At 36.2% G+C, this 27,758-nt stretch overlaps 1 protein-coding gene across 1 annotated transcript in view; it reads right to left on the reverse strand.

Moving 5' to 3' along the window:
* Positions 1 to 27,758, reverse strand: part of ADK (adenosine kinase) — a 302,259-nt gene that overhangs the window by 58,821 nt on the left and 215,680 nt on the right. Inside the window, 1 exon segment of the mRNA XM_067299898.1 lies at positions 26,210 to 26,380. Within this exon segment, the coding sequence (XP_067155999.1) occupies positions 26,210 to 26,380 (171 nt within the window).

Consider the following 27,758-nt stretch of genomic DNA (forward strand, 5'->3'; position numbering starts at 1 on the left):
TTTCACTCTTTGAGCCATCGATGAGTTCCACAATACAAAGCAATAATTAAAACTTAGCTATTAAAAGAATGTTAGATTATATTACTGAAAGCCATTATTAAAAAAAGAAAATTTCTATTTAAGGATGAAAAATCCTAAGTGGCACAACCAGATACACTAAGAAAGATAAGATGAACTAAGTACAGCTGTGGGTTCTAGACTGTATGATGAATTCCTTCCTTATCTGAAAAATATGTAGTTTATTCATTTTATTGGTATGATTGATGATGTCCTAGTAATTCTGCTTTATGAAGAACATCATGAACCAAATGTAGCCTTAATTTGCTATTATACCTTACTTTAAGATAGTAGCTACAGACTCCAAGCACAGGATAAAATCCCATTCCAGCACTAGGCAGACAGGGAAAGACTATGTCAAAGAATTTACTGATATAAGCAGGAAAGTCAGATGACTATTAAGATGGAAAACACACACCTAAAGAAACCAAGCAACTTACTGCAGTCACACAGCAAGTGAGGATAGTCAGAGACTAGGAGTGAAACACAGCAAACTGCTCCAGCAAATAAGCAGTATCACTGGCAGATTCTGAAAAACCCTCTGTTCAGGTTCGGCAGGCCCAAGAGCTGATGGCACCAATACAGAAGAACAAAGATGAAGAAAACATGGAAGTCCTTTAAGGTCTTCGCAGCTGAACTTCACCTAGCTATTTATTTCAAGAGCCTGGCCCAATTTGGGCAGCAGACATTCAAATTATCCATAACGAGTTTCTTCATGCATTCAAATTACTCATATGATTATAATAGCTTTTTCCTTTTACAACTAGCTTAGGCAAAAAGGTCACGACTACCCTACTGGCTGTTTTTGCTACTACACTTTCAAACGTGAAAGTGCAATACTTTTCACAGAAGTGGGGTTCAGAATTCCTCTGACAGAAAGACAACTAAAAGCCTTCTCAGCACTTTTTTCTATTTTTAAGACACAATACTCTCACTAGAAAAAACAATGGTAAAGGGTAAGATGCAAAAAAGAATCTAAAATAAATACATATTGATTCTTGTAGAAAAAAGTTTAAAGTTTCAAAATTAAATGCTTTAAATACACAAAATAGCATTCCTCAAAAAAGTAATCTTTTACCTAATACATAATAGCATAATTATGACAATAACTATATTTGTTAAAAGCGCATAGTTTAGCAAAGCATTATTAATACATGGATGAATGTATGAGAAGCCCTTTCTTTCACTGCGATTGTTTGCTCTAAGATGCGCTGGATAGGTAGCAGTAATACTGACAAGAAAATGAATTCCTAGTGTTTTTGTTTGTCAGGCTTCTGCTTTCCCTGTTAAATCAACTTTATATACATACATACACACATACATAAATATATACAGCATATATACAGAAACTTTCCCAAATACATATATTACTCATGACAATGTAAAATGATGTGATTTCCCTCTCTGAAAACTTCTGCATTTCAGTCGTCTTCTCCTACACACACCCCTTCTCTAAATTGTTCCTGATTAAATCAGTGGTTCACAAGCATTTTATTTTAGACCTCTAACCAGGAAAAAAATCCACCATGGAATCACAACCACTAAAAAAACAAACATTACCAACATTTGTAATTTTTCTGAGCACTTAAAGGGTTATGAAGACCTACAACTATTGTTTAAGACAAATCACCATTCATGTTAAACAGTACCGGTGTATGCTTTTGTTACTATGAAGTAGCTTTATTGTGTTAATATAGTCACAATTAATTAGTATTTATTCTCTCTTAAAAATACCACTTAATGTACTAACCAGGCACAAAAGTGTTAATGTGTAAATACTTTTTTCTTATAGCATAATGATGAAGGATATTGTACTAAACATTCTCCAGTTTATAAACTCACAGTTAACCTTAAAAGCCAAATTGGAAAGTAAAATTTGGGCTCATTTTACACAGAAGAGAAATGAAAGGTTTGAACTGAATTTGAATAAAAAAACCCTTTCAGTTTCAACTGTGCTCTTTGTAAAAGAGCAGGTCTCTACATCTCTGCTAAGCAAGGACACTCTCCTAGTGGCATCTGTTGTATATTCTAAAGAATTATAAAAATGTAGTGTATTTTTCAAGCAATAACGTTTTATAAGTTTTAGTACATAAGCATACACAAACCTACCATCTTTGATTCTGCCAGATGCACATTCTACATATACTCCAAGACTCAAAGAACATTTGGATTTCATCCTCAGCTACACTTCAGAACAGCTACCATTCTAACCTCTACTTCTGCATCCTTCAAATGTCACATTTATTTTAGGATTTGTCTCAAAAATATTTTTTAATCACTGAGATAAATTAATATTCTCTTTCAATATAAATTTATAGATGTTATATATATTTACCATAACTATATGCTTAATATGTGTAGCACATTGTAAATGCACCTAAAAACACACCTGATATATATTGCATTTTATTACTCGATAAATATAAGAGTGCAGACTACTCTGAAGCTGAAATTAGTAGTAGTAGTAATAGTAGTAGTAATTCAGTTTTGGACTGGTTATTTTTAGCTAAGCACTTGCTCAAGCCCTTCACTACAGAATTCTAACACCTCCTGAGTGCTCAGAAGTGTAAATAATCCTTCTTTCTCTGCCTGTAGCATTATATTTGTATTTATATATAAGGGGCGTTATTGCAATCTATCTAGTTTGCCTCACACTCTCCAGCATAAAGAATTCCTGTGATTTCTTTCAAGATGCTGTGTCTCTTCCATTTTACACAAAATTTGGAAAGAGCTTTATAGTCAAAGTAGTACTGTTCTTTTGTTCAGATTGCATTCTGATTCAGGTTCTTGAAAATTAATTTTTCTCTTATATTAGTAATAAACTTCTGGCTAAATACGAGACAACAAATGAATGGGAACATTCTAAAACAGTAGTGCTATGCTTTCAGAGCAAAAGTAGTGGCACTAACAGCACACCAGATGCTGCACTAGAAGCTTTTGTAAAAGACAGCTGTTTAGGGACTGGGAAATGAAGGAAAAAAATATACTAGGATCCCTGGAAAATGGCACAGACTTGTAGAAATTCCTTGGTGTGGGGTTTGTTCTTTCTAAAAGACCTAAGAGCAATGTGGAGCTTGTATAATATAGCAAAATATAACTGTGTTACAAACATCAAGTTAGAATAGATATTCAGCCCTAGCAGAGAGATATGCATCTCCCTTGAAGGAGAAAAACGCAGGTTTCTGAATTCCTTGTCCTTTGTCAGATTTTTATATCACAGCCTCTCCTCTTTTTTTTTCCTTACCAACTCTTTTCAATTATGCTTCAAAAAGTCACATCTGACATCCACCATGCTATGTTTTGAAAATTGCCATGCTCTAAAAGGCATTTTGATCTTAGGTTTACATCATGAAAACAAACAGTTTATTTGGAGACTTGCTGGCTCACATGGTGAGCAGTGAACAGTATGCAGAGGATACTGTGCTAAAAGTGTCACTTTTAAAAAATAATATTGAAGCAGTTCTTTACAAACATGGCACTTGTCCAAAGCACATATGGAACATTAAATATAACCATAAAATTTTATGCACCAGATTTGACCAAGGTCCTGAGCTCTAATTTATATTTTCTCCATTTTGCTGAAAGACTAGCTACATTTGATAAAGCTACCTCATAAGGACTCTGTTCTCCTAACATTTACACACCACACATCTGGACTTGGAAAGGGATTCTGAGTAAGAGAGCCAACTAATGCAGATCTTGTTTACATTATGTGCAATTACTCTTGTGTCATGAATCTCCCTGGGATATCAGAATGTGCTGAAGACACTCAAAGAATATGTAACTTCAAAAAAGAGCGCAAAAGCCTGGATGTTTCTATCCCTATCAATGAGTTTGGTACACATGATCATGTAAGAAAATTAATGGTATTAGTACTTTCCAATAATATTTCATTTTATTTTTTATTAATTATTTGCATGCAGTTAACACTGCCCTCAGTGCCTGAAGATCTCTGTTTGGATTGTTTTTCTCTCACAACTCACTCACTGCAGCCAAGGGAACTAAGTGATGGCAGTTGCAACACTCAATTCAGTTACATAAACACATCTTCCTTGCCAGATTCCCCTGCGGTGTTCCCATTTCATGAAATAAGTCTCTAGCATTTGGTAATGTACTGTACCAGCAAGTTTCTTTTCATGTGACAAAAAAGTTAGGTCCTCTGTTCCTGGCAGCAGAGACGCATGTGTGTGAACATGTCCTTGGAAACCACCCGAAACTATGAGGACAAAGAAGGAAACAGTATTCAAGTAGCTGCAGAGCAAGACTCGGAAGCCAGATTTTAGCAGGAGAAAGACAGTCTTTGTCCAGAAATTGAGGCAAGTTTATTCCTAAATCTGTCACAGGGACAATAAATGTGAGTGCACATGATATCTTCACCGTATACAAGATATGAATGCTGCCCTACTGAGTGTATTTGCCAATAATGATAAAGACTAATCAGGCCAGATCACTCCCATAGGTGCAAATGGGGTTATGTGTTTTAACATCACAGCTGGAGCAAACACACTCTTGACTATGAAAGCAGTGTGTGGTGAAAGGGGAAAGAGATGGAGAGAGTGACCAAACAAATCAATCATGCAGCTGATCACTGCAAAGAGAGGCAGCTTTTTGGATAAAGTTTCCCACCATATCTGCCCACCAGTGCGATACAGGGTGGTCATCCTTCATTGCCTTGCTTGAGCTTGCCCTTACCGTAGATAGGTGACTGTTCAAGGTTATCTGGTAAATTATATAGGGACTAGTATTCGCACTGTCTGTGCAAAGGTTAGAGACAACACAAGTCTTAGGGCACGTTTAGATCAGGCAGCAGAGCATCACAGAGATCTCGGAGCTATTTGAACTGCTGGCCTGATCTGGTAATTTGTATAGAGAGACACAGCATAAGGTACTCCTGGAGCACAGCACTCACACCATCAGATTGCATCTTCCAGTTTTGCAGGTCACATGTTCAAAGTCAGCAAACATCTCTGGATGTAAAGTAAACCTATGCCCTTAAAAGATTATTTGCAAACTCCACTTGCTGCCCAGATAAATTTAAAATTACCACTTTTTTTTTTCTGAAAAAGAAATCTAGGAGAATGGAGAGAACCCTAATAAAATCTTGAACTAGTTAAAATCACTTAATAATGATTTTTAAATATAACACAGTGAAAAGAGGCTTTTTTTGCTCCTTTTACATAATTTGCAGTCAGCTGAAGCTAGGAAAAAAAAAGTTTCCTCCTTTCTATCTTAAGACTTCATTAATTTTACTTTGGGGGTCTGTGATCAGATTTAGAGGGTCTAAATGGTGACATCACTACATAAAGCAGAAATCTGAACCACTCAGTCCCAATCTTCAGTTCAAGGACTCTGGGGATGTTGGACCAAACTTTCCAGCTACATGAATTTCCTAGCTCTTACTTAGCCCTTACTAAAAGAAAATAACTGAAATGGTGGATTAAGCCTACAGTCCAGTGAACATGGACTATGATTGTTATATGTTTTCAGGGCATCTCACACAATCACACATGAGAAAACATAACTCAGCTATATATAAACCTGTGGTAAAAGAGCTTTCCTCTTTCACTTCCATACTGTCACAGGCCATATTGGAATAGCCCGCCACCACCTCAGGGGTTAATCCTGATCTGGGAAACCTAGTTCAGCTTCTCTACTCTATTGGTAGTAAGCTGCACCCCAAGATATTCATGGTCACTACCTAAGTTCTTAACAAACTCGCCATTAAATACACAGGAGACTATTTCTAAAGCAGAACAAGAAGCACAACTTGTTGTGATGCCATCTTATAAAACATTAAGAAACCTATATAGCCAAGGGATGGTTTTGCTTACCAGTTCACACTCAAAATCAGAGAGAATGTCTTCCTGAATACCACACATTATTTTCGAGGAATATTGCACATAAGTACTGCTATTCCACACAAGATATAAGGCGAAGTATACAGTAGTGGTGTCCCTGCTGATAGGAGCCAGTGAAGCTTTTCTTTCAGCATACTGGCAAGGGATTTACAGTACTAGGGATGCTAGAGATCTGAGATCCACTTGTACCAATTGCTTTTCACCATAAAATGTTCTGTAAATCAATGTGCTACTGTTTGTTTAGAGAAATGTGTGACAACCTGAAGTTCTACTTTCAGTACTTGTGCAGAAAATAATCACAGTTCAGGTGGTGTATGGGTATTTTGTATTTCAGAACAAGCAAAGAACAGGTGACGTGGTCATTGCTATGGTAACTATACAATGTAGTGAACATTGAAGTAAATAGGTACATAAAACATGTATAAGTTGTCACTGCGTAAGTTACTGCTGCCCTGGAGCTGCAATAATTTGCTTCCTTTAAAAAGTTAAATCTAGTCATAAATACTTGATACCTCCCCATGTCCTATTATTTCAATGAGATGACAAGTCTCCTCTTACATAATACAGTAGAAACACATGAGCAGATTGTTTTATCAAAAAAAGAACTTTTCGGAGAAGTAATTTATTGGCCTGCAAGTAGCAAAGTGTGAACAGGCTTCCGATCTGCACAAAGAAAGCCACTCCCAGGGTCTTATGTACTGAGGAAAGGTTGGTCTACTGTGCAAAGTCTGAAAGAGCAAGGAAATTTCTCCAGCTCTGACAAATACAGAGTTACTTCCAAGCAGAAAGTTCCACCTTCTTTACTCAAGTCTTCCCCTCAGTGGCTTTTGTCTCCTCCTCTGTCCCAGTAATAATCCATAGGGGCTGAGACGTGGAATTAGAGAAGAACAGGCTGGGCTCTGTCCTCCCACAGCAAACAGCAATAATGTGCAGAAAGGCGATTGTGGTCTCCTTTCATGCTCTTCACCATAAATAATGTCTGGTTTAAGGAGGTCCTTCTTTTGTCCCCAGCTGAGCAACACAACACAATTGTTAGCTTCTTCATACACAAATTAATTTTGGAACAGATTTTTTTTAGTTAAGTGCAAGCTGCCTTCTCACACATAGCAATGATGAACTGCTAGTACTCTAGAGAAGTAAAGCACAGTTAACTTCCAGTTTAGCCTGGAACCGTAATGCTACTGACTAGTTAACCAAAGAGAGACCCGTCTGTCTACCCACGGCACAAAATAAAGGGAGGCACTGTTAAGGTTAAGTGGATCCCTCAGGATCATTTCCTTATGTTGGATTACATATATAGCTTGGAAGTCTTACGCTTCTGAAAGAAAGGGGATGGTGTTTTGCGACAGCCGCATTATATCATTACATCAAATGGCTGAGGGTGGAGACTGGAGGGCCTATGCAGTTATCGCTGGTGAGGGAGGCATGGCTGAATAAGGCTTTCACAGAACATACACCAGAGCATGTTCAGTGAGCTGACATCTCACTGGATACACATTAATAGATACCTGTTTAGCTTACAGAACCCAGCTGCTGCAAGGAAGAAATCTTTTTCAAAAATGGTGGAAATTATATTTTATGTATGAGGAGAAAGCATTCACCTTAATTGATGTTCTTCTGGTCATGACTCTATAGGTAATACTAAATTCTGTTTTTCACTTAAAGTAGAGATTTGACCTCTGTTTACTCTGAGAAATACTGTATTAACATTTACCTTGTTTTGAATGTACTTCCTGAGAATGTACAAGAACTTGATTTATGAGCCCACTGGCAACTGGGTCTTTTACCACAGATATTAGCATTGCCTGTGTCCCAAAGGATTTAACAGACATGCCGCAAGTATTGTTTGAAATTTGACATTCAAGCTATATTTAAAGATGGAAATTTAAGCAAATTATTAATGATTGTTTTATACAATTATATTTAGAGGGACTGCAGCAGCTCAGGCAACTCTAAAGTGCGATCACTATAATGTTAGATGTAATAACAGTCACCTGGCAGTCTTTGTCTGACAATTTTATTGATTTTAACAATTTAGTGGGGGGAAAGAAACTCAAAGATTGTGTTTTGGTTTCTTGCTTTTAGATTAACTGGCTCAAATAACATCCCTGTTTAAAAATCATGTGGCTACATCTCTTTGGGCACTGTTATTTAAAATATTTCCTGTGGCTCTGCTGCCTTAGCTCCACTGTGCAGAGGGAACCTGAGACAGAAGCTACAAGTTTGAAAGTAGGAGGAAAAAATCTCCATTTTCCTGTGGCAGTAAATTCCTAGATCAGCTCAGGCTGTAATGTATAACTTCACCTTAAAATAACTCTGCAAACCACCACCAGCAATCTTAAGGGTCTGATTCATCAATGATATTCTCATTTCATTATACTGCTCTGCTGATAGAAAAGGTACACTAGCATAGGTTAACAGGTTGGTGTGCTCTGGCTGTTCTTCTTCTGCTTTGTTGCATTCATAAATCTGTTCTTAAGAGTCAACATCAACACAAAATGATTTAAGATTGATACTACTTGAAAGAGACAGAACTTTTGTATGCCTGTGCATTCCTTGGGTTTCCTGTTTACAATCCATATATGACACTTAAGAAAAACACACAGAAAAACAATAATAATCCAGGACTAAAATTTACATCAGGTCACTATAGTGTTAAATTCAAGGTATGAACCAATAACTTCAGCATTAAAAACTCTGCAGATAAGCTGCAAGAATTCTGAAACCTATAAGCATGAGTATAAACTCAGGAAACTCAGGGTTAAGTTTATATTGAAAAATATCCAATCACATTATAATGAAAAATAGACAATCAAGTTATTCAGACATGAAGTCCTACCTATCATGATACCATGAAAGAAAAGCTACAAGAAAAAAGTCCAACATGTCATGAAAACATAATTCGCAGCTAAACTAGTACCACAAACATGAAAATATTTAAGTCATAACAATGTTTATTACATAGTTTTATTATGGGGTACCCTATTATTACTATTCTTAATAGCAGGACTGTAAAAACACCTCCCTGAGACACAGCTCTTTCATGGCTCTTTTATGCTGGTAGAAGACCAAGTTAACAAAGAACAGCCTACTTCTCACACATCTTGCAACACATAATCCCTGCTGCCACGTTAAAGACGGTGCTAATGTGACAATACAGGGAAGCTGAGCCTCTTTTCCCCTTGCTGTCTTGTATAAGACTCAGGCATAATACAGTTAATAATGAGTGTGCATTCTTAGCATACGATCTCCTTTCTATTACTAGGATTCAACAATTGCTTTAAACTTGAGGACTACTATTAAAAGTTGCTGGAAGTATTCACACAGAAAGCTAAAAAGATTGACAGTGAATTTTTACTTATATAGCAAAGACTAATTTGTATTTTACGCTGTTTCAGCAGTCTTTGACTGTTTTCTTCAAAATCACTGGCTCAGTGGCACCATATGGAGCATGTTGAACTTAAGATACCAAGAATGTGTCCAAGATATATCTCACTCCAGTGTGTTAAAACATTCCACCCTGCAGCTGTCATTATAGGAATATAATTCATACTCTAAAGTTTAAAGAAAAACAGTGCAGCTTACTATGCTTACAAAAATACAAGATTTTTTTGGTTCCAAGTAACGGTCAGTAAATGGAAAACAGTTAATCTTCAATACTGTTTTTTAGAATATTCAAAATTTTAACTGATCATGGACTGCTTTAGTTCTGCATGATATTTAAGACTGAAAAACAACAAACATACAAAAGAATTACTAAAAAAATCTATAATTTAGGGACTTGTATTTCTAGACTTAGCACAGCTCATCATTACATTTTTTCTTTTCCATTGATTGCATTTCTCCTAAAAATTGATGCATAAGATTACAAGTCAGAAACCTTAGCTTCTTGTTTGGTAATGGCACTGATCAAGCGTATGATCATGGTTATGTCATTTCACCTCTCTCTGGTCATTTCTTCTCCAGTCTTTTGTTTGTTATCCCTATTTAAAATTTAATTTTCTCAGGATCTCTCTTTCTGTTTTGAACAATGTATAGTACTCCAAACACCATATAAAAAGTTAACTGATGTAATAATAAAGGTAGGAGAAAGGCAAGAAAAAAAAAGAAAAAGAATACATGATGATTTTGTATAAAATCTGTCTTGAGATGGACACATTACTCATGGCCAATTCACAAACAAGTAATGCAAGTCTCCTTAGAAAAGGGCCTATAAAACCATTTACCATGTCAACCTATCATATATTCTGTATGTGGCATGTTTCACAGGAAAACCGTTTTAGAAATATTTTTGAGAATTTTAAGATTTTATTGATACACTTTTTCATATGTTTCTATCTCTAAAGTCAGGAAGTTATATGAGGCTCAGAGGAAAATATTTTAGAAACCTTCAAAGATTATCCCATAATAGCTGGTAAACTCATATGTAAGGCTTAATATCCTGGAGGCCTTCACGGGCAGGCAGTAAGTTCTGTAAGTCTTGCAGGCAAGCTGGAGATCTCCCTCTCCAATATTGTCGATCTCCCATTTACAGCCATCGAAGGAACAAAGGTTTTGCTGCGGGCTTGAACATTGCATGCCCTATGCCCCTAGCCAGTATAATACTAGGGAAGCATTACATATTTGCAGGGAAATTACTGGGAGCAGGAAAACAGAGTTTTCTAGAGATGGTTTATTTCAAAAAGATGGCCAGATGGGGTAGCTCAGAGCACAGAAGCTCACTGTGTGGAGAGGTACTAGTAACTATGCTCAGTAGTTAGTACTACTGAAGACCTTGTTATACTTTCCACATAGCTGAGACATGCAACATAAGATCTATGGAAGTGCTTGTAAAATGTGGAATTAAACCAGGAAAACAGTACAAAATCATACCAAATCTGTTTCTCAGATTGTTGCTGGGTATGATGTGTTTGTCGATTTAAATTAGTAACATGATTTGGGCAGTTTGGAACAGACAAAGTTAGCTCAATTCCAAACAGTTTGCAGGATGAGCTGAACACATTTCACATCTACTCTTCAGAATTTTATCCTCATGAAGCACAGTTTTTCTCATTTATTATCCTGAACAAGGATTTATTGCAAGAGGTCTTATTAACAGATGAACAAAACAGTAGCACTGAAAACAGTTGTTCAATTCTAATTAAAAAAATTTCATTAGAAAAGTTTCCACATATTGCATAAATTATAAAATGAGAGAGTTCTAATTATCAGAGTAATCTTTCCTTGAAAAAAATGTCTTTGTTCAAGGACCACGGGGCTGGCCATAATGGATCAGACCAGCAGTCTATCCAGTCCAGGACCCTGTCTTTGGAAAAAGCTCCAGTGTTAAAAAGAAAATTGAAAAAAACACTGCAGTGGAAGTTTACAGAACAGCCCAGCTTCCTTTAAACTCTCATTAAAGAGTTGGCTTTTACCCTGAAAAATGAGACTTAAAGGATATTAACTGTGGATAGCCATACTGCCCAATTATCTCATTCTCCCCATCCACCTAACACTCAAAATCATTACTATATAATTAAATGCATACATTTTAAAATGGAAATTCAGGGAGTTTGCTTTGTGTTTCAATATACAAGACACTATTCTAAAATTGTTAGCTTGAATAACAGCCAAAAGAAAGAATGTCTGCATAATTTACTCCTGAAGTAAGCATCTTCCTGGTGTGATAACATTCCTCATTAACCTATTACATATTCTTCTCTCACTCTAGATCTGTCCAGATGCCTTCTGCAGTAACCAGCTTCTGTTAATTTCTGTTGCAGCATTCTATACAGTGCACTTTAAAGTTCCAAATAACAAGAAAGACAAACTTATTTAAGAATAGTAGAGGTGAAGGTTGATTAAAAAGAGGTAATTGACATTTACCTTCTTACAAAAACAACTCCAATGGAGGAGGTGGAAAATGAATAGGTATGCTTTGAATTAAGACTGTTACAGGGAAGAAGAAAAGCTTGTGATATCTAATGTTCTTTACCATACATGAAAAGATATCTTCTGGGATGACTTATCCTGTCACTTCCATGCCAGTTTAAAAATTATCCCAGGGACACAGCTGAAGTAGACGCTAACACACTAAATACTTTGATCTTAATTTTAGCTTGCTTTAACTGATATATATATACATGCATCACTCATTTTGGGACACAGTGTTCTCGCTTTAAATATGAAAGAAACTCACCTACAAAGAGAGTTAAGATGGACTCCTGAAACTATGGCTTCCTTGGTGTGCTCTAAATAATGGGTCAACCTCCCACCAGTGCTACCTTTTAGAGTCCCATACATCTGTCCATCCCTCTCTCAGATATCTGCACATTCAGAAACAGGCTACAATTGGGCTGCATGAGGCTGTATCTTTTTTCCCCACTGCTTCACATCGCAGTAGGAATCTGAAGGAGATGGCAGGAAATACTTAGATTCCAGGAGAAATAAATTTGTTTTCAGATGACAAATGTTCTTTTTTGAGCAGTTAGATTCAGTACTTCGACTTAGTATCATAATTCTCTTATACTAAGAAGCATCTCCACCAAATCTGGCATTTGCTTTGATGTTCAAATCAAATGCATAGTGTTTGGCAACTAGATGTACAGAATTTAAATTGACTGATTCATTTATCTGAAACTGGTACATGTCCAAGACCACTTATAGATGTATCTACTGGTCTCGTAGAAATTCCAGTGAGAGGAAAAAGAGATGTTAATCACAGCTATCCCAAAATAGCATATATATTAATTAAATGTTATGCGTGTTAAAGCCATCGACTGCTCACCCACATAGGTCATAATGTTTCAAAAAATTTTTAAAAAGGCTTCTTTCAGGTGCACTGATGGTGAAAGAGACCTGCAATTTCCTGAAATTTCAGGTATTGTTCCAATAACAAGAAAGTCCTCCTTTCAGAGCAATCAGAACTGTCCCAATGCTGTGATATACAGATATGAATTCATTTCTCATGAAACTTCCAGGATTTCAAAAAAGAAGGAATGTCATACAACTCAGAGCAGTCTGGTGAGCTCTGGTGAGCGTAATCTGGTGAGGCAGGACAAAAATGGCCTGTCCTCTTGGAGACATTCCAGCGCAGAGAGACGCTTTGTGAAGAGAGATCCCAGAGAGGGCTTAGTCCTGTGAGGGTCCCTAACCTACCAGGAGCAAAAGGCACTCATAATGGCTTGGCCTCTCAGGATTAGAAAAATAAGTATCCTTCAGAAGGACAGTCATACAGAAACAGAAATAAGCACACTGTTGACTGGTAGCTGCAGACTAACTACATATTGGCTTAGACTCAAAGGGCAGTAACATCAAGACAAGGAAGCAGAATTTCTCAGTAAAGGCAATCAGTTTCCCTGAATCCAAGATTCATCAACTTCAGCATCAGAAAATTTCAAAAGAAAGCTCCTACCTCCAGAATCTTTTGGAACATCCTCAAATTGCCCACACAACTGGCAGGGTTGTATCTTGCTAAGAGAAGGACAGTTTAAGAAGCATCACCAGGGAGAGATTAGTTGGGATTATTGGATAAAATAAGGGCCTTGCATTCAAACATATAATTTTCCCATTGCTTTCAAAGTCAGTTTCTCAAATGCTAAGATTTTTGCTCATCGACAAGGACAGTCAGTCTGTGGCCTTACGGAGCCGGGAGGACCAGCTGGCTAAATGCAAAACTCTCTCCAAGCTCCCAGGCTTGAAACAGAATTCAATGATGATGGCTGCTTCCTTTGCGAGGATGGCAAGGAAATCTTTTCCATAGCTGAGGTTGGGAAGAAGAAAATTCCTGCTTGTGAAACTGTTGACCCTGAGTGAAATAATTTGAGGATGATGAATACAACTGTTCACTCAATTTCAAATTCTGAGTAGGGATCCCCCTCTACACAACTAGAAGCATACCCAAGAAACACAGAGATTTATATACTACAAAGTTTCTACTATTTCGACCATACTATTGCTATAATTCTTTCCTTTACAGAAAAGGCTTTCACCTGGAAACTATTTTAGCATGCAAAACAAACTGATTCAAATATGCATGCTTCCCCAATGTCACTGCATATGTTGCTCTTTTTGACAGGGAATACCAGGTGTCAAATGATGGTCTGAGGGCAAAATGAGCAACGCTTTGACTTTTTTACTTATCACAAATCTGTTGGCATTAGTATTCTGGCAGAACATTAGTAAAAGTTTTAGTGGCTCATTTCTGTGGAGAAGCCAAAGCAAGTGTGATGACTAGGCTAGATAAGTTCTGTTAACTTAAAATAAAAAACCTATAACAAAGCTATTTCTCCACATTGCTTCCCTGAGAGGTCGATATTTAAACAAATGATGTTGTAAGTCAGAATATGACCACTAAACCTCAAAATATAGTTTAAGGAGAAACTTTCATGTGGCTGCAAAATGATCACACACGGGCTGTTGTAAATGGGGTGGCTTATGGATATGAATGAGGCAAGGTTTTAGAGTAAGGAAGCCTCTTTTATTAGACCAATTATTACCTTTGGAAAAAAAAAAGAAGCTTTTAGGTATATAAGCTCTTATTTGCACACAAAACAGAAGCTGCAAATTATCTTTTCCTATGCCCTGTCCAAGCTTCTTTCCTAAGTTTTTGACAACTCTTTGAAAAATTATTTAGAAATTAATAAAATATTTTTGCAACCCTTACACACATTTGTGACCCACTATATATGCTGCATAATACAGAGCAGGTTTGGCTATCCCTTTAATCCCATTTATATGAATGACAAATTATATTTTAATTGCATAATTATTAAATTTAATTAATGAAAATGTTCAGTATTAGCAATTCTAATGTCCTAATTCTAAATTCCAATTCAAAATTAAAACCCAGATTTTTAATCAATAAACAACAGTTCAGCAGAGGTCAGTTGTAAATACCTTCAACATATATGTCAATGCAGGAAGGAAAAATCTTTTGCATTGTTTACTTATACAAGTGTTACACACAACACCTGTTCAATCGTCTCAATGAAACATCAGAGGGCTACACGTCTTCCTATCCAATCTACAAACAGTAAGAATCCTAGTGACAGATTACATAACTGGATAGTAAGAAGGAAGAAAAGATTCAAATGTCTAGTTTTGCTCTTCCTTACTGAAGAAATTCAGAAAAACTAAACTATTGTTCAGTAACCCTTGATGGAATAAAAATATTTTTGATCAAGTGTAACCCTCTTGATGGAATAAAAATATTTTTTGACCTATATAAGCAAGCTGAAGGAATGTGTGGATGAAGTAAGGTAACACAAGAAAAGAAACAAGGTTGAAATTCTAGTTTTGAAAGAATGATGCTGTAATAAAGAAATTGCCAAATACATTCCTAAAAATCCAAAGTATGTTTTCAAGATTATTTCCTTATATAAAAGTTTTAATAATAAAAGATCAGAGCCATTATAATCCAGTGTCAACATACTTTTGCACAACTACATGTGTGCATTTTGTACCTATTTTCCTTAAGTGGCTTCAATATTAAAATGATCATATAAAACATTTACACTCATATACACTGAAAAACACATCTACTTATATTCTCTGCATTTATTAGATATTCACAGATTTTCCAAAAAAAAGAAAAAAGAAAGAAAAGTAGAGTTTGGATTTGCTCTGATGTCCAGTTATAATATATCTCTCCCTGTGGGATTGTCACACTAGCTATATATTTGGATTCCAAAATGCTGGATAGGCAACAGATGCTAAATGATGACTGATCACAGGAGCGATACTGATAGTGGTCTCTGAGGGAGTATTTAGCAAGCAAAAGGGTGCCATGCTGACGACTCTACCTGTGATGCTGGAAATCAGGCAAATGCACAAAAAAATCTGGTAATTGGGAAGAGATACACACAAAATCCACGGCAGAAGAATATTGAAGGCTGCAACATCAAGCATACAAAGTAAGGAAATACCAGAACTAAAGCTTCTGCAATCTTAATGTGATTTCACTGTGAGGTTTTTAAGATACAGATGCAATTATATGACTTCATACTATTTTTATAGGCATCTAACTCAAGGTATTGCCCTTGGTTAATATGCAGACTAGTGAGTTAAAGTTATATACTGCACACCAGCCATCCAACACACCACTTTTTGCTGTAGACATTATTTTTTAAATGGACTTATGGGCTTTTGTGTAATACTCACTGATCTCTTAAAATTAACTTCATTACTCAGTGAGGTATCATGTTATACTCACTGTATATTTGGGGAAACTGAGGCACAAAACGATAAGGGAAAGCTCTTGAAAGTATCAAAGGATCATATGTTATACTTGGAAAACCTGAGGACCAACTTCTCAGAGTACTTACACAATTTTATACATAATTGGTCAAGGAATAGTTCCCATTATAGCTAAATATATATATATATATATATATATGCTAAAAAATTCAGCAAAAGGGGTTTCATCTTGGGTATCCAGAAAATAAGGAATATATATAATTATTGGCCATCTTTACTATTTTGGCTTAAAAGACTCAACTTGAGGTTACACCAAAAGTTTGTGACAAAGCCAGGGAAAGAATTCAGTTCTTCAGAGAAGATTTCTTTAAGACTATTTCTATAACCAATTCCTAAACCCCAGGTGCTTTATCTTCCTGCAGTCCCCTCTCATGTACTGCACAACTTCTAACTTCTTCAGCTAATGAGCAGACTCCATTTAAAGAAGAATTGTTCACAGCAAAATCTTGATTATAATCCTTGAGAAGAGAACGAGACACATTTCTTACAACCACATTATTCAATACTCATGTCTCCGTGGTTTCCATGAAACTATTTTCATTGCAGACTAAGTTAACTCAAAGCCTTTTGCATTTTGTTGGCTAGACATGCTACACCATAGACCAGCTGACATGGTAAATTGTTACCTCTGGCCACTTTCTTGTCTGAACTTTGTGTAAAAGGATCTTGCAGTCAAAAAAAGAAAAAGGGAAAGGGAGAAGATAGGAAAGAGGTGGAATATTATAATTACCTTTAAATATTTCAGAAGGTGCTAAAATGAGATGATTGATTAGTTGTTTTCTCGACTACTGAGAAATATCAGCTTAGGTTGTGACCAAGAACATGCAGGTCAGGCAATAAGGGGATAAACCCTCTCCAACCACAGGTGTGACCAATTGTTAGAACAAGGAATGTGTGCCATCTCCTTTGGCGATGATTCCTTACAACAGTCTAGACAAACATTCATTGGGGTAATCTAAGTGTACTCAGTTCTGCGAAAGTGGAAGGTGTTGAAATAAGTACTGTCTTATGCTCCATTCTACTCATACATGTTATATGCTTTTCTTCTTGAACTGTCTGTAATGGGAAAGATGGTGGTAGCATGCTTACAGAGGCCAACCCTCTCCTCCACATCCCATAAAAAGTAACTTAATAGGAAAGCTACTTTCTTTCATCAAATCAGTCCATGCTACAAGTATTTTTGTATTGAACTGTACTGTATTTTTGTAACCTAAATTCTAGATGTAATTTGGTAGTTTGCTGTGATGTAGCACACTCCCGACAGTAGAGGATTAAAATGGCGGTGGGCCGGAGCATATAAATTGCAACACTAAATTATAATTACAATCTGCATTATCGTTAATATTAAAATTACCTATTTAAAAAGAGAGTGAGTTTCATGTCTTCAGAAAGAATACTAAACACAATAAGAAACACTTGTGGAACTTTGGGCCAAAAATGCTTCTGCTTTTGATGCTTTTGTGATATTAGAGATTTGACAGACTGAGAATTTTCTTAGCATGAAAAAACCCACTCTTTGCATTAAGTCAGCGTACCTGGTTCTTGTGCTTGTCATACCACTAAGACTAGGTATATTGTCAGTTTGCGACTATAAGTACTTTTCCTTGAAGAATTTTTAAGAACAAGACAGAGTTTAGTGCAGCTTCCAGGCCTTTCTACAATATATGATCACAGGGTTTGAACAAAGGATACATCATCAAGGACTTACTACTAGCTCCTTAACCATCCTTTCCTTTCCTTCTTGGTCAAGTACTCTTTGTTCAGAAGCAAATTTATAACCACAGTATCAATACATACTCATCAGAAAAATGTAAACTGTTCTATATAATGACCTCTGCCCTATATAGCTATATCTGTATCTATAATATTTATATAGAATGTTATTATACATATGATACATATAATAATATTCAATCAAATACCTGTAGATAACACTACACTGAGTAGCTGCATATATAACATAAGTCAGGATTTAAAAGGACATTGCTGAAGGTACTGTTCTACAGAAATAAAAGTCAGCCAATGTCCCCAGCTGTGTTCCTTTGCCTCCTAGGGATCTTCCTGTAGAGACTCTAGCGTTATAGATTGGTGTTGTGTTTCATCTGATCTCATCAAAGAGGTTATCAGGCTCTCCCTCCCAAATTCTCTCCACCATCATGCATCACCACCTCATCTAGTTAGATCTAGTGATTGTGTTGCCCCAGGAAAGCTGAATCAGCTCACTGATCTGACAGAAGTCTAACCCGCAAAGATTACTCTTGCTGTAGACATAAAATTGTTAAATCTGGCCCAGGGAAGAGTAGGGGGAATGAGACTATGTGATACTGGGAGAGAGTGTCACCCTTTCTGCACTGGCTTACATATTGATGAAATCAAGCAGAACATTGGACCACACTCTAAATGGGACCTTACAGGTGGCTGGAAGGACTGATACCGGAGATTCAATCCCATTAATCTCAATGATTCCTTGTTGGCATAACAGGCTTTTAGCATGATCTAATAATGCTTTGAATTAGAAACTGGCTACATCTGCCCTCAAACAGGGCTTGAAGTGTGGAGTCGCAGAATGCATGTATCTCAGCTGGACTGGAAAAAAACCCTTCATTGAAACCTACGCATTTTACTTGCATTGTTATCTGAAAAAATCCCTGTGAAATAGAACTATTCTGGATTTACACTGATTAAAAACAATTTTTGTGAACATTTCTGCCCTCATTCTTCTACTTCTTATCAATTGTATTACTAAATTTTATTAATATTCTGATTTTCACAGCTCTTATGTTGTGTATTTGTTTTTGCCCTAGTATTGCGGTTATTGAAACCGTATGTATTTTACATTTAAAAAGTTTTCAGAGATATATATTAATATTAATATAACACTAAAAATTGAAAGTCAAATTCTGCAGACCTTTTATTCCACACAGGTGAGTTTCATCCTAATATATCTGGTGGCTAACAACATTTCAGGACACTAACAGAAGAAAAAAAAGGTAGAACTTAATTTTCCTTGTTCCTGACTCTGCTGTATGACCTTGGGCAAATAACCTCTTGGTTGTCCACCTGTAAAACACAGACAAGACTACATACCTACCTTATTGGTTTATTCTGAGCTTTAATGTCTAGGAAGTGTTATGAGATGCTCTGGGAAGTGCTACAAAGTGAAAAGGGTTATCAATCACAGTCAGTAAAACACAAGCCACTGAGATATGGTGAAATCCTCCTTCCCCTCTCACAGGACGTGTTCTGTCCTGTGCTGCATTCTGTACAGCATTCCTGACCTTAGAAGCATCGCAAAGCTGGATTGCATAAGGAACGATAAATATCCCTAATCTTTCTGAGAGACTACCAGAAAACATTTTCCGTTTTAAGAAGTGAAGCCTGTTGTCAAGCGTATGCTTCTCTTCTAAATACCTGCTTGTTTTTCAAAACAGGAAAAAGAAAGCCATTTTTGAGATAGGATTCCTAAATTACTTAAATAGCTAGACATTAGCTGAAAGCAGCACTAAATATCAACTAAAATACTTGGCTCTCAATTTTCCTTTCATTCATAATATCCTAGGTAAGCTACACTAAAATAATTACTTGCTTATTACTCCTGAATTTCATTGCAGCAGCTGAGACAATGTAGATAAATAAGAAGATTAATTGAAATGGAATGAATCATAACAAAATATGTTGTTGTATAAGGTGCGATTAACTCCACAGTGATTCATATCATTTCAAATAGCAGGGCTTTTATCAATGACGGCTGCAAGGTTGGGAAATGATTTAAAAGCATTTCATCTTAGAGAGCCACTGCAGTTCACAAGGGGGAAAAAAAAAGGCAGAAGAGAGAGAGAGGGAAAAGCAGATTCAGTGTCTGCAGCCGAAATAGCCTTGGGCTGCTTCAGAATCCTTCCCACAGCACATCTTTACAACATGCCATTGACATTATTAACCTCCCTTGTGCTAGAGACCCCCTCATTTTTCAGTTGGCCACAATTTATTAGATATTCAGACACTGAGAAAGTAGTTAATTCTGTGAATCAAGCAGCAATATTATGATGCCATAGCTTTCCTATAATTGAAAATTCAGTACCTGCACCAGAAAAATAAGCGACAAAATTCTACAAAGAAATCAAGGAACTCTAAGAAAAATATTCATTTTTTCTCCATTAAAAATTACAAATTTTAATTTCCAGGCTCCATTAGCTAAAGATTTTGCAGGAATCTTAAAAGTAGGTTTTATAAAAAGAAATTGCTTTCTGTTTACAGTATTTTAGAAAAGCAAACACCAGCATCAATTGGCCTTAAAAACCCCTACCTGCTAAAACAGAAGAGAAGAGGAGATATCTCCTTACAAACATTTTTCCCATGTGTATTTAATAAACTGGGTCAGAATATCCAGCTACAGTTTTTAACTTAACCACAGACTCACTGTATGGGATTTTGCAAGTCTCAGCCTCTCAGTCTACAAAATGAAGATAATTACCCTCACCACTGGGGCAAGTTTCTGAGAGCCTTTGAAAGCCCTAAGAAATGGGAAATATTGGCAAATAAATTGAAGTGAGAAATACTGACACCCATCTCAATTTCAATTAAGATGATTAATATTTCTGAAAGCTTGATTCAAAATGAATAAGGATTTAGGAACTGAATGTAAAGGTTCAGCTCCTAAGGCAGACAGTTTACAAACAACCACTGACTGAAAATAACCCCTAAATATCAGCTCTGATAAGTCAAAAAGAAAGAATTAAGGGCTCTTAAGGGCTCTTTACACACATGTAAGTTAACAGCAGGCTAAAATGAGCCTCCTGGAGAAACTTAGCTTCAATTCAAACACAATTTAGTATTTGCCTTCTAATAAATAATTTCAAATACTTACTTGAAATCACTTAGTTCAAAAAGAAATAACTCTTGACATTTATGGCATGACCAGTCATCCTTTGCTATTTTTTCTCACTTTTTAGCCCCACTTGATAGAGGAGAAGAGACTTAAATGTTCGTCTCTCTTTTCATCAATTATGATAGGTCAAACTATATTTCCCTTCCTCCATGCACCAAATTATGTCTGCCAGCTCATTTTCTCCTTTCTCTTACCTCTTAATCACTTCCTCAGAATCAGACAATTCCTCAGTGTGAAAAGGCATGCAGGAAGCCTGGAAAACTGTATATTTTAGGTGTATAAACTAGATTGAGACAGTATTAATTATACTGGTGTAAATTCAGATCAATTAAATTATACGATTATGAACATACACTAGTTAAAAAAAAAAAATCACCATGTGGCTGATTTACCTTAGGAAAGCTGCTACGTCTCATCTGAGATTTTTGTGAGCTGTGGGCAGATTCCTAAGCCTTCAGGTATCAACCTAGTCCCAGGTGACAAAGTTGCAGAGGCAATTTATTCACAGGACTGAACTTTGTCCACAATACTATATCTTAATGCTATATACCAATGTATGTGGAGTTGAAGTTGTTTGCAAACATATGCTATAGGTTACAGAACAGAAATGGCCAAACTTGCTTGGAAACTGTCATTTAGGTGTAAATCCTAGTGCATTAAACACAGTTTTATGCCAAAAAACTTAGTAGCATTTCCATTCACTCCTCCAGTTAAAATAAGCACAAAAATACAGACTGTCTTTGAATGCAAGTTCAAAGCTAGGACAATGTTAACCATTGTCATCAGTTTTAGATTTACTGTTTTTCCCGGTCATTAAAGCGAAGGTACAACATAAATATTCCTTAAACAAGATGTACAGAAATAAAATAAGTAGTAGGATAACTGAAGACAACACTTGTTTTATAAAGGCTTATAAAGGCCTTATAAAGGTTCGTAAAGCCTGTGTCAAAACAGTATATATTTGGGGAGATGTTTATGTTAATATTTGATACCTTATTTGCAAGCATTTTAATTTAAGGAGACACAATGTGCCATTTTAGTATAATTATGAGATGAAATGATGACCTGTTTATATGATAGCCTATTGCATATATAGGCACACATCTTTTTAAAGTCCAGGATTCATAACTCTAGAACTGTAATTAAAGCTGTTGTTATTGCTTTTTAAAACATACATGTCTTTCATGCAACCACCTTTCTTTTCAGCACGCTTGTTGCACCAGCATCAATTTCCCGATCAGGTTGCAGAAGTACTCTGCCTTTGCAGAACTTCCGTTTACAATCCTGTAATTAATCTGTTCAGAAACTGTGTTTAGAAGTAAAACCTCTATATACTTGTGAGAAAGAGAATCCAATTTCCAGAATGAAATGTTGTATTAGTTTTTTTATATTACTACTTAAGAAAAATCCATGATTTCTCTTTTACATATCCTCCTTAACTTTTACTGATTGTTGTACACTGTATACTCCAAACTATATTGTTTGGATATGGTTTTTATTATAAACCAACAGATGAGGAACTCGGCACTTCTGTAATTCTAAAGTTTCCAAATTTTAAAATTTCTCAGGGATGTCCTGTCTAGACATAGGAAGAGAACCTAGAAAGATCTTTACCACATCAATATCTTAATAAATATTCCTCTGCGAGTCAGGAATGCCCGCCATATGTGGGGATGAGGTGCAGAATCATATGAAAGCCTTGTAGAGTCCCCTAAATTCTGAAGACCTCCACAGAAAATAAATTGCTATCCAGCTGCATGTTCCAAAACACATAGACTTTTCCCCAGTAGTTCCTTCCCTGAGGAGATGCCATTTTATCTTGCAGCTTTAGGGAGACTGGAAACTGAGTTCATGTTCCTGTGACCGGCATTTACTTCCATGGGTTCTCAAAATGCATATAATGTAGGACAGGACAGGTGTTTTTTGGGCTAACCCTATCACAAGCATATCAGAGACATCAAGCTTTAGCTCTAACTGGGGCAATGCAGAAAAAGGTCTGGGAAGAAATATGCACAAATGTAGGCTCCTTTACTTGCCTAGGAATTGCTGTGCAAGAAACATTCCAGAACTTTGTGTAGAGTTGTAATTTTAAATGCTTTCACTCCTTTGACCATTCTGTTATTGAAAGTTACTCTGAGTTGTACAATATGTATTCTAAGGTAAGCTTTTACAGATGAATTAAGCAGCAACTTGTGACAAAGCAGTTATCATCAGGAGATAATTGACCTTATTTGAGAGTTAAGCATCCTGAGGCAAAGTAGAGTGTGCTTAATCCTGGCAGGTTAATTATCTAGTGATTATGGAAGCTTGGAAGGTATTATTGCTAAGAACCATTTGCAAAATGATACTATAAAAAAAACTTAATTTAATAAAAATTAAAAGCAGTGACAATAATCAAGTTCTCCAGTCATGTATTGCTAGATAATGACTGCAGGATGGCCCTAATTGGCTAGCAGCAATGAACATATAATTATTCCTATACTGAATGTTCTGTACTAAATTTATTATATGAACTATAGTTAATAAGTATCAAAAATTCAAGGCAAGATGTTTGACTAGTTTTAAAAGAGGTTTAAAGAAATTATCAAAATCCCAGTGGTCATAGAGCTAATGCTGACACTGAAAAATATATTGAGTTATCACAGCATTCAGTGTCTCCATTGCGGTTAAGGGTATGTTGGCATTTACATTCTAAACCAGAACATTTATTCCAAGAGGTTTATAACTTGCCCATTTTAATTACCATCTGGCTGAAACTTGAAATAGCTGATCTCCATTCAGATGTAAATTTTTAAGTAGAAGATGTAATCTAAAAATCACTTTGCCAATTGTTTTTAGTTTAGGAATGGCAGCAATTTGGAATTTTGTTGCTCTTGGATGTTTTTTGTATTACTCTAAAAATATAAGCAGCTCAGTGTTTAACAATAAAATTATATTTGTGTATAATCTGTAGAAGATAAATATACAGAAGAATAAAAATCATGTCTGAGACTATTCTCGTTCTAATAAAGTAATAACCACACTACTTAGTCTGCTTTGCTTGTATGTTAACTGAGATGTACTTTCACTATTTAACTAAATTAGCAAAACTGATGGAAAACGTAGCAAAAAGGCAATCAGAGGATTCGAACGAAAATTTAGAGCTGGCTAGCTGAAGTGGTGCATTCTCCATCAAGGCATACCTAAACACAAAGAAAACCAAATGTACTTGCAGATGAAATGAATACAGGAGAATAAACTAGAAGGGAAGCTACTAGAAGGCAGGACATGTCAGAATACGCTTCTCTTAAGGAGTTTTGCAACTACTCTTTGCTACAAACCATGATGCAGTGAGCAGAAGCACTGACAGTCACAAGATACAGCAGCCACTAGAACTGGAAGCATGCCATGCCGAGAGGGTGGTTTCAAGTCACACAGGAAGACAAGAGAATAAACCACTGTGAAAAGCATTTCAACAGCTCTAAAGCAGTCATGGTCAGCTTATATAGTAAGAAGCAGAGACTAAAAGCAGACCAGGGTTTCAACTGATTGGAAATTCAAGTATACCATGTACAAAAAGGAGCATAAGTAACAGAGTGTAAGAGGCTGATAATCTGAAGTATACACACATTGTGCAGCCAAATTTAAGGATGATCACTTACATTTAAATAGCATCTTTTATCCTGAAAGACACCAAAATGCTTCAGAAAATATACACAGAAAATGCAGGGAATATTTCACACTTCAAGAAACACAGCAGTCCTGCATAATATTTTATGACAAGAGGTGAATAATACCATAGCAAACTGAAATGGCAGAGGGAATTAGGTAGTCAGAGTATAATTTCCAAAACTGTAATCTTGCCAGTATATTGGACTATTACTTATAAAGTGTGCAAATTCATAGAAGACAAGTGGTCATAATCTATGCTTTATACTCTGAAAAATAGCACCTTATGATTCACTGTGATCTGTAATGTCCTAACAGGTTAAAGGGGCAATATTTATATAAAAGACCAGCAATGGTTAATCCCAGAAGTTCTTTTGAAGCCCCTCCACCCAAACATTGACTAAACTTGCTTCTGCTTAATTTGTGAGATCTGACAAGACTTTTTTCTTGAAATCATATCACCAATAAATCCAAATACGCAGTAGCATCTTAGTAAGGACTGTATTGCAAAGGAGAAAACAAAGGTAAGAGATGACAATGGCAGCAAAATGTCCAGAAAAACCCTCTGCATGGTTACCTGTGGTAAGTACTATATCTGGAACAATACTAGGCCCTAACATGGACATGCAGCAATAGTGTAAAAAGTGACTTGTGCTGGTACAGCACACTCTCTGTGTCATAACAGGAATAAGCACTGTTTAAGTCAGTTTTCCATAATTTTCCTGTACTAATGTAGTTATCTCAAGGAGAGGCAAGCCCTTGCTTCATTTAGGTACATCATACTTTCCAACTTTTTTTTTTTTGTTACCTTTTTGTGCTGAGCAAACTAATAAATATTTAAGAGAACTTTCTGAACCAGAAAAAAATCAAAAAGTGATAGTAATACAATAAGTGAAATCTGAATTCAGTTGGTCTATTACATGGACTTCCAGGCAGAATTTCATGCATTCTATTTACCAACTTGCATAGCAAAGATAAGTTTCCTTAGACGGACTGCCAGTCCATCTTCTATAAAAATCAGTAAGAACTTTCTAAACCAATTAATTGTTTTTCAGGTTTCTCCTCCCGCTTCTCCCAAAAGACCAAGCATTTTCATCACAGAAAATGCTGTCAAGAATAGGAGTATGGGTACGGAAACAAGTTTCAGCAGCTCTGCAGTAGCCCTTCATATGTTTTCTCCCAGCAGAGATTTACTGCTGGGCAAGTACATGCATATGGTAGTGATTCTGAAGCAGCCAGAGTGCTGGACATTCCCTCTTTTAAACTGAAGTAACTTGGTCATGTGTCTCTACGCTAACATGAGCGAGCTGTAAACCTCTAACAGGTGAAATGTCATATTTGGCATCAACTGAAACATCACACTCCTTTGGCTCCTCTTTCTCAGCTGTGACTGTGGATTTCATTTTCCAGTGACACTTTAAAAAGTCAGTCTCACTCTGTGAATAACAAAGAACTGGAAAGCAGGCGACACTTCTAGACACAAACAGGTAGGTGCAAAAGACATATGTACTTCTGTAGGACTCACCGTCTCGTTTCCAAAAAGGACATCAACATAAGGCATGACTTTCATCATAGGCTCTTTATAGAACTGGCTAATAAATGGTGCAGAAAGATTCAAGCTGAAGATCTTGTTGTTTGCAGAAGCCTGAGCAGCCACTTTTAATATCGCTTCTGGTGACACCGTCAGGAAGAATCCCTGCAAGCATACAAACAACCCAGTGTATTTTAATCATTTCAAATTAGGAACTGCATTAAGTAGGTGCCTCTAGAAGGAACACCCCTCCACACACCTTTTTCATCATGCACATCCACAGAAACACTGCAGATAAATACTGCCTTTGCATTAAGGTATTAGGAAGGTGACAAAGAATCTGCATATGCTGAGAAAGATAAGCCTCCAAAATTAAATATAACCCACTACATCTGCATTCTATGTCGTATACTTTCCATAGCAGCTAAGACTAATGTTTGTATTTAAAAGGCGTCATATTACAATTCTAAATGCCCCTTTTTGGTAACAGAGTCAATCTGACTCCACTGCTTAATTCCAATGCCCAAAAAGATGGCTCTACATGGAACTAAGGGATTAATTAAATCTCTTGCCAGAAGAATTATTACCTTGTTTATAGTAAGTATGTAGAGTATGCTATCATTGCTGTACTTGTTGCTATTGTTCTGCATTAAAAACCCAGGGTTTTTCATGTTTCCACATGGCATTTTTCATTTTCCTGCGACCACAGATTCCATATTTTCTTCTCCATATAGGCATTTCCTGAATTATGAGAACATGATCCCATTCAATTACTGTTAAAGGGATACAGCTGCTGATAGGAAGGGAGACTGTCATGCTCTCAGCTATCAAACTAAAGTAGAGCTGCAGCTCTTGTCCTTTGGCCTGACATGAGGTGGACTCCAGAGCCTAATGGGACATTCATCTACAATCTTCAGGCAAAAATACACAATTCCTTTCCATTATACCTGTTCTTTTAAAAATGTAACAATGTATTTTACCAAAAAAAAAAAAAAAAAGATATTGTCCTCCACACTTAATATGAAAGTTCTTGGTTGCTAACAGAGCTAGCGCAAAGATTTTTTCAAGATCTCTTCGCCCCCAAACTGAACCTCATGTGTTCCAGGTGTTATTTAAAGATCACCTAGCTTCATTAATCTACTAATTAGACAAAGGCATAGTTTTTACACTAATTAAACAAATTTTAAGTGTTCAATTTCTGCAATCCTAAAAGCAATTTTAGTAACTGTTCTGAAAACTCAGTGTACAATAGCCATTTTCAAGCAAGAGCACCAAGTGTTAAATTTAAGGCCAGAGATAATTTCTAAGGCAGAGTAACAAACAACTTTGAGTGGGACCTTACAAATAAATTGCCATCTCAGTTTTATGTATAACATTGCTACTGTGACACTCTAAAAGGTATAATAGTGAATCAGTCTTATTTTCTACTTTTTATCCATATTATTCTGTCTTCAGATCACAGAATATCTATATTTTTACCCTGAATACTTCAGCTAACAGCTCATCTTAGGCTTTCTATTCACTAGAAAAATAATATAATGAA

Source organism: Apteryx mantelli, chromosome 7 (genome assembly GCF_036417845.1).
Source record: "Apteryx mantelli isolate bAptMan1 chromosome 7, bAptMan1.hap1, whole genome shotgun sequence".
NCBI classification, from domain to species: Eukaryota; Metazoa; Chordata; class Aves; order Apterygiformes; family Apterygidae; genus Apteryx; species Apteryx mantelli.